Genomic DNA, 7894 nt, shown 5'->3' with positions numbered 1-7894 from the left:
TGTTGTTTAACGGTGACATTCCAGCTGCTTCCTCGCGACCTTCGATTGCAACTGGAACTCACGTTCGTCGACATTTACACCTCGCGACTCCAAAGCTTCGCGAAGTCTCTTCTGTAATTCCGCTTTAGTTCCCGTCGTAGGGAGATCTAAGACTAACAGCTCCCCTTTCAGCTGCTCCACTTTCAAGCCCTCGAATTTAACCATTCTAGCTTACGCAATCCCACCGCTGTCACCAATTGTTACGTATTTCCTATACGTACTTTCACCGTAATCCCATCGCTGTCACCAATTTTTACGTTCTTAGTTTTACGTACTCATCACTAGTTACGTTACTTGCTTTACGTAGGCTCGTATCACTAGATTGCATAGCACTAAACAAAAACCCGTTCTATAACTTTAATATACGGGTTTATTGAACACTAAATTATACAACCGTATTGTATAATTAATTATAGAATAATTCTTTCATCATCATCAACGGCGCAACAACTGGTATCTGGTCTAGGCCTGCCTTAATGAGGAACTCCAGACATCCCAGACTCCAGGCATTGGTGGTTGCGCTTTTCGACCCTAGATAGGAGAAATTATCAACGGTCTTAAAGTTGTAGTCTCCCATCTTTATTCTTCCCGTTTGACCAGTGCGGTTTGATGTTCTTGGTTGGTTGGGTTTGGGTGCTGACGTTGCCACCATGTATTTTGTCTTGCCTTCATTGATGTGCAGCCCAAGATCTCGCCCCAATGGCCGCCTGGTCGATCTGGATGAAGGCAGTTTGTACGTTTCGCGTTGTTCTTCCCATGATGTCGATATCGTCATCATAGGCCAGTAGTTGGGTGGACTTAAAGAGGATCGTACCTCTTACATTTACCTCAGCATCACGGATCACTTTCTCAAGGGCCAGGTTTAAGAGAACGCATGATAGGGCATCCCCTTGTCGCAGACCGTTGTTGATGTCGAATGGTCTTGAGAGTGATCTTGCTGCTTTTATCTGGCCTCGCACATTGGTCAGGGTTTACTTAGTCAGTCTTATCAATTTTGTCGGGATACCGAATTCTCTCATGGCCGTGTACAGTTTTACCCTGGCTATAGGCCACTTTAAAGTCGATGAATAGATGATGCAATTGATATCCATATTCCAACAGTTTTTCCATCACTTGCCGCACAGAGAAAATCTGTTGCTGATTTGCCTGGAGTGAAGCCTCTTTGGTATGGGCCAATGATGTTCTGGGCGTATGAGGCTATCCGGCCTAGCAAGATAGCGGTAAATATCTTATAGATGGTACTGAGCAACGTGATACCTCTATAATTGCTGCACTGTGTGATATCTCCCATTTTGGTGGAACTGGTCGGCTCCATATTTAATTAATTCGGCTGTAATTCCATCGGCTACTGGCGACTTATGACTTTTAAGCCGATGAATTGCACGGACTGTTTCTCCTATACTTGGCGGTGGCAGTATTTGTCCTGCGCCAACCAGGCGAGACCTCCAACTCGCCGATGTTCTGGTTGTTCAGTAGCTCATCAAAGTACTCAACCCATCGCTCCAATATGCCCATTCTGTCGGAAATCAGATTTCCCTCTTTGTCTCGGCAGGATGAACATCGATGTGTGTAAGACTTCATCCTGCTGACTTGTTTTTAAAACTTCCGCACTTGGTGCGGCTGCTTCCTGTACTTTTCTAGTTCACAGACTTGTTTGTTCTTCCAGGCTTCCTTTTTCCGTCTGTGAAGTCCCTTCTCCGCTCGACGGAGTTCGTGATAAGTCTCTGCGAGTGCCCGCGTTCTTTGAGAATGCAACATTACTCGGTATGCGGCATTCTTCCGTTCCGTTGTTAGCTTACAATCATCGTCAAACCAGCCATTCCGACTTTTTTTGCAGCTGGGGCCAAGTTTCTTTGTGGCCGTATCACTGATAACGTTCTTCAGGTGGTTTTGAAGATCATTTGTTGATGCTTCATCTCCAGGACCTCTCAGGAATAATTCTTTAACTGGTACAATTCGAGGCATATTCATAACCGACGCGAGCTGTTCTAACTCTAAAACTAGACTGAGTTTGTGGGCGGATTTCTGGCCCTTTTATACCTGGCGGAACAAACACTTTACTAGAAAACAATTTTGCGCCTTTGAAAACATCTTCTTGCAGACATTAGAGCCATCTGTTAACAATTATCGTAACTAAATATTCACCCTGCTGTTATACAATTGTGGCGTCTTGGCTAATTGTCATAACTAAGATTTACATTGACTTCGCACATTTTCCAAAGTGATTTTCGTCACACTGTTATTAACTTTATTTGTGCAGATATCAAAACGGGATATATTTTAAGGCCTAGATTTCACGCACCACTGTGATTTTTTTCAGATATTTCGATTGGATAGGTTCTGAGAACGAGACCTGTTACACTTTTTGAAGGCCATATAATAAGGTTTTGTTTCACACAAAACCTTAAGAAGGAGGATCTCCACGAAAACACTGCCCAATGTTGGAGTAAAAGGGACTGGCAGGCGAAGGTATTCGAGTCCAAACGGGACACTAGTCAAATCCAGAAAGGAGCGAAGCGAAGCCGAGAGAATAATTAGGAGACGAAACCTCCAAGAAACTTTGGTAATAACAGCAAAAGAGGGCATAGCTTACGCTGACATTCTATATAGGGTAAAGGCAGATCCTGGCGAACAAAAAAAGGAGGACTGCTATTGGAATTATCGAAGAAGAAGAAGGATCACGACGACCTACAAAAAAACATTGAGACTTCACTCGGCGAGCAAGCCACCGTCCGCATTTGTCAGCCAATAGTTGCAATAGAGTGCAAAGATCTTCATGAGGTTTCCACCAAGAAGGAAATGTGCGAAGTACTCAGAGACCAATTGAAGCTGGTAGACGTACTGGAAACGGATGTGAAGAGTCTAAGATGAGAATATTGCGGAACGCAGATAGTGAGTCTTACTTTGTCTGTTGCGTCAGCTACGAAACCATTGTCTGCGGGGCAAGTTTGCGTAGGATGTGTCGTGTATAGGCTACGTGAGCAAATTCCCTTAAAAAAGTACTTTAAATGACTCGGATTCGGACACATGAGGAAGGATTGCACTAGCACCATCGACAGATCGAAACTGTGTCGAAGATGTGGAGGAGACGATTGGCGGACCAAGGACCCTCACTGTCTTCTGTGCAGGGAAAGTAGAGATCGCGATTAGAATCATAAACCAGGTAGTATCAGGTGTCCAGCCGACAGGATTGCCTTAACTAGCTTATATAAATAAGAGTCATTCAGCTGAATTTAAATACCTGCCAAACTGCTTAAGATCTGCTGTCACAAAAAGTATTTGAAAAGGAAATTGATGTTGCTCTGGGCAATACAAAAAACTCCACCTAGGCGTTTGGTAAACGGATGCAAGGGGAAAGGCTGCGATTTGGGCTTGCGGAAACGGAGCTTTGCAACGAGCAACGGAGCACCGTGACCACAGCTTTGTGAGGGTTAAGATCGACGACCTTTAGCTGCTATGAAGCACCAAGTATGGCAACATCAGAATATTGCAATATGCCAGAGGAAAAATCCTACTCGTGGTGTTCTCCTGTCTAAATATAACCCTGTATAATGTCGGAAACGTAAGCACGTTTAGGCGCGGAGACCAGGCTCCATCGTGGATCTTACTTTCATGAGTAACTCGCTGATCATGCATATACATTGGCATTTTAGCGAAGAGTGTGCGCACAGTAACCCCAAAACGATATGTATCACTATTTATAAACGACCTAGAACAATAAATATTAACCTGAAGACGCGAGAACCAAGTTGCTCGTCAATTGGCCATCACGAAGAGTAAAAATGTATGAGTAAAAATGATCGTTTCGATGCTTGTAGTTCTTCTAAATAAAAATAAAACTAGGTAGCTTTCTCCTACTACAATATATTTTAATCGTTAGTAAATACCTATTTCGAGAGCTACTTACTCTCTTCCTCAGTAGCTTAAGTACTCTGTAATGAGGCAAATTCTGGCCCTAGGGGAGGTGCGTACAAATCAGTTATGTCGGCAGTAAAAGGCAAAAGGTCTCCTTCAATTATGTGTATCAGATTGCTGCCGAAGATCGTTTCGAAACTCTTTACCCAACATCCGGAAACCACATTTCCTACGATCTCAGTAAGTGCCAAAAATAGCCCTCCAGTAACCGCAGACGAAATTCTGCACGCACTAAAACGAGTCCGGGATAACACCGCCCGTGATATGGATCGAATCCCCAACAAGGCGCTGAAACTGGTAATGAGAATGACACCAAGAATTTTCGCACAAGTATTTACAGATTGTCTAAAAGAAGGATCTTTTCCCGCTGACTGGAAATTACAAAACCTTGTATTGATCCTGAAGCCAAAGACTTGTCTGCCTTCTGAATACAACAGGTAAGATTCTCGAGCGTATAATATATAACTGGTTATATTGAATAATTGATAGTGGCGGTTATTTATCAAATAAGCGATTTGGTTTCCAGAAGGCTCGGTGGTGGTGGTGGTGGAAAGTGGTTTTCAAATTAGCCAGAGAAGCCTTATAGCGTCCACACACGGTAAACCAAGTTGGTGACCAAGTTTGCGGGTCGTTTGCCACAGACGCAGCAACCGACCGGCAACTTCATTTCGTTGCGAGATCTCGACGAGTGCACATCGTCCCGCCGTAATGGTCATTACGATGCGAAATATCGAACAGTGCACGTCGTTGCGTCGTGAGCTTCGCTATGTTGCGCGCTCTCTTTTAGTGTGGCGAGATATATGTTTTCTTGAAAGTGAAAACGCACGATTTATTTATTAAGATGATTTTATTTCCAATCGTCGAACCCAACTCTAACAACTCAACTGCTCGTTACATGTCTTTTTCGTGTCGCTCTCTGGATTTTTACCAACATTTGATCCAGCGGGGCTCCAATTGATGTTGCTTCTCTGGCTAATTTTAAATGGGTGCTATATGCCTTTAAGTTTTGATTTGCTTATTGCGCGTAGAGACCCGAGATTGTAATATTCAGGGCCTGTAATTCCATGCGTTTCTTGACCTCCCCGGTTATACTACAATTAGATTTAATATGGATTTGATGGGATTTTGGTATTATATTATTATAAAATCGAATCGTAGTATAACCTGGATACATACCCCCTAAACAAGGATGGATTCAATAAAGAAAGAATGTTCATTCTTGATACAGCCATCAAGAATGGTTACACGGTCGAAATAATCAAAAAACTGATTAAGAGAAAGCAAGACCAGATATGGAAGAACCAACATTCAACATTCTTCGAGCAAGAAACCACTCTAGCTGATACAAAATGGGTGAGCATACCATTATCCAAAGACTTTTATAGAATAAAATCCTTCCTAGGAAAATACAATATAAAAGTGGTCGGATCAAGCAAAGACGCAACCCTCAAAAGACAATTAGGGAGCGAAAAGGACCAATTAACGGAAGAGGAAAAAAGTGGGATTTACAAGATCAGCTGCAATGATTGCGATATGGTCTACATTGGCCAAACAAAACGCCTCATCACGACTAGGTTCCAAGAACACCTAAAGGAAGTAGAGAAGGGAGAAAGACAAGGAGCCAACACGGTGTGTTCTTCGGTTGCCGTGCACGTCATCGAGGAGGGTCATTCTGTGACGAGGCAAAATTTGGAGCTGGTACGACAAGGGAATAAGCCACACACCTTGGACGCATGGGAGAGCTTGGAAATATTGCGGAAGGATGCGGCCAAATTGATGAACACCGATGCAGGGAATTGTGCATCGAGGCTAATTAAAAAACTCGCTGACAAACATAGGGACCGCACCACCCACATAATTGATGGCCATTAACCCAAAAGTTATAAGATTATCCCTACCTGCATGTGGACCTTTTTACGTTTTTCTCTTTACCTTTTAGAATGTGTACCCACATACGGTTCTTTAACTTTTAAACAACTTTTTATCATCTGTCCCTACAGACCTTTAATTTCTTTTATTTAAAAATCAGGGAAAACTTCCTAATGATTTAGTAGCTTAAGTACTGAGGAAGAGAGTAAGTAGCTCTCGAAATACGTATTTACTAACTATTAAAATATATTGTAGTAGGAGAAAGCTACCTAGTTTTATTTTTATTTAGAAGAACTACAAGCATCGGAAGGATAACTATTGGTAACGAGGTTTCGGTTTGTTCGCCACACAGGTGCTGCAACTTCATTTCCTTGCGATATCTCGAGGAGTGTACATTCGCGCATCGTGAAAGTAATTTTGGTTACATTATCGTGAACTGGAAGTGGGTGGTAGAATTGGATTGCGTGGGAAAAGTGTATATATAGAGATTTACGGGTGAATTGAACGTATTTGCAGTGGATTTTATAAATTGTGCAGTTAATAAAATAAACATGAGTGTGAATTTGAAAAGGGCCTTGTTATGTGTCATAATAGACGAACTATGTAATGATGATATACAAGAACCAACCCAAATAAAGAGGAGAAAGGTTTGATCTAAAAGTTGGTATTTAAATAGGCCTGAATTATCACATTCGAACTTGTTGAAAGAGTTGGAAATTAGTGCACCCAGTGACTTCAAGAACTTTTTAAGAATGGACAGTGAAACGTATAATGAATTATTGCGAAAAGTAAGTCCATTCATTAAGAAACAGGACACAATAATGCGTGATGCGATATCTCCTAACGAACGTCTGTCCGCAACTCTTCGGTTTTTAACTAGTGGGCAGACTTTTGAAGATTTGAAATTCCTTACTGCAATTTCACCACAATCTTTAGGAGTGTTGATAATGGAGACGTGTTCGGCAATAATTAAAGTATTAAAGCCATATATTAAGGTAAGTCCTCTTCTAATTTACAAAATTGAACACCTTCATTGGCTGTGCTAAGTTGCAAAAGTAAATACACCATTTATTTATTTACAGCTGCCGGCAACCGAAGACGAATGGAAAGCCGTTGCCACCGAATTTGGGGATAGGTGGAACTTCCCAAATTGCATTGGCGCTTTGGACGGGAAACATGTGCAAATAAAAAAACCTAATTGCTCAGGGTCGTATTATTTCAATTATAAAAAAACTTTTAGCATTGTATTACTAGCGTTAGTTAGCGCGAACTATGAGTTTTTAATGGTTGAAGCCGGCGCAAATGGGCGTGTTTCTGATGCTGGTGTGTTTCAGAATAGCAAATTTTTTGAGAAATTGAATGATGGATTACTTAACATTCCACACTCACAAGCTATACCTGAATTTTCTGAAGTAGATATGCCCTTTGTTTTTGTGGGGGATGACGCCTTTCCATTATTGAGGAATTTGATGAAACCGTACAGCCGCAATAATCTATCAATAGAAGAAAGGGTATACAATTACAAGGGCTAGAAGGATTGTGGAAAATGCTTTTGGAATTGTGGCAACGCGATTCCGCATACTTATAAACCCCATGAATTTGAACCCTAAAAAAGCTAGCATAATAGTTCTAGCATGTTGTTATCTCCACAATTTTTTAAGGACAACCAACCCCTCGGTCTACTTAAGAGGAAGTGTTGATATTGAACATATAAATAATGGTGATATTCAATTGGGTGCTTGGAGACAAGACAGCCAGCAGCTTTCTGAACTTCAACCAACTGCATCGAGAAATGCAGCTTCAATAGCAAAAGAAACAAGAATGAAATACACAAGGTATTTTAATGGAGTTGGAGCAGTGCCTTGGCAAAGTTTGTTTAGAAATGAAAACAACAATTAGGATTTTTCATCTTATAAGTATGTATTTATATGTAACTATATGATTAAATAATAACAGGAAGAAAGGAAGGAAGAAATTTGAAATAATAAAACTTGTTGTTTCTTTTTCGTTGGTGTGGATATTTATTCTTGCAAATACCGATATTTCGGGAATCACTTGTTCCCTTCATCAG

General features: G+C 41.3%; 1 protein-coding gene across 1 annotated transcript; it reads left to right on the top strand.

The window, feature by feature from the left end:
* The first annotated feature begins 6310 nt into the window (after positions 1–6310).
* On the top strand, positions 6311–7683 carry LOC119652387 (protein ALP1-like). The gene is made up of 2 exons (XM_038056488.1): positions 6311–6818; positions 6906–7683. The coding sequence occupies exons 1-2, from the start codon at positions 6576–6578 to the stop codon at positions 7353–7355; spliced, it is 693 nt and encodes a 230-aa protein (XP_037912416.1). The 5' UTR covers positions 6311–6575; the 3' UTR covers positions 7356–7683.
* Positions 7684–7894: the final 211 nt, after the last annotated feature.

Source organism: Hermetia illucens, chromosome 3 (assembly GCF_905115235.1).
Source record: "Hermetia illucens chromosome 3, iHerIll2.2.curated.20191125, whole genome shotgun sequence".
Taxonomy (NCBI): Eukaryota; Metazoa; Arthropoda; class Insecta; order Diptera; family Stratiomyidae; genus Hermetia; species Hermetia illucens.
The sequence above is the reverse complement of the archived record's forward strand: the minus strand, read 5'-3'. Positions and strand labels throughout refer to the sequence as shown.

What these genes read in the sequence shown, in the direction of transcription:
- LOC119652387 (XM_038056488.1), top strand. Translation starts at nt 6,576, where the DNA reads ATGGACAGTGAAACGTATAATGAATTATTGCGAAAAGTAAGTCCATTC. An exon ending in TATTAAAGCCATATATTAAG is followed by an intron (nt 6,819 to 6,905) that starts GTAAGTCCTCTT and finishes ATTTATTTACAG; the next exon opens with CTGCCGGCAACCGAAGACGA.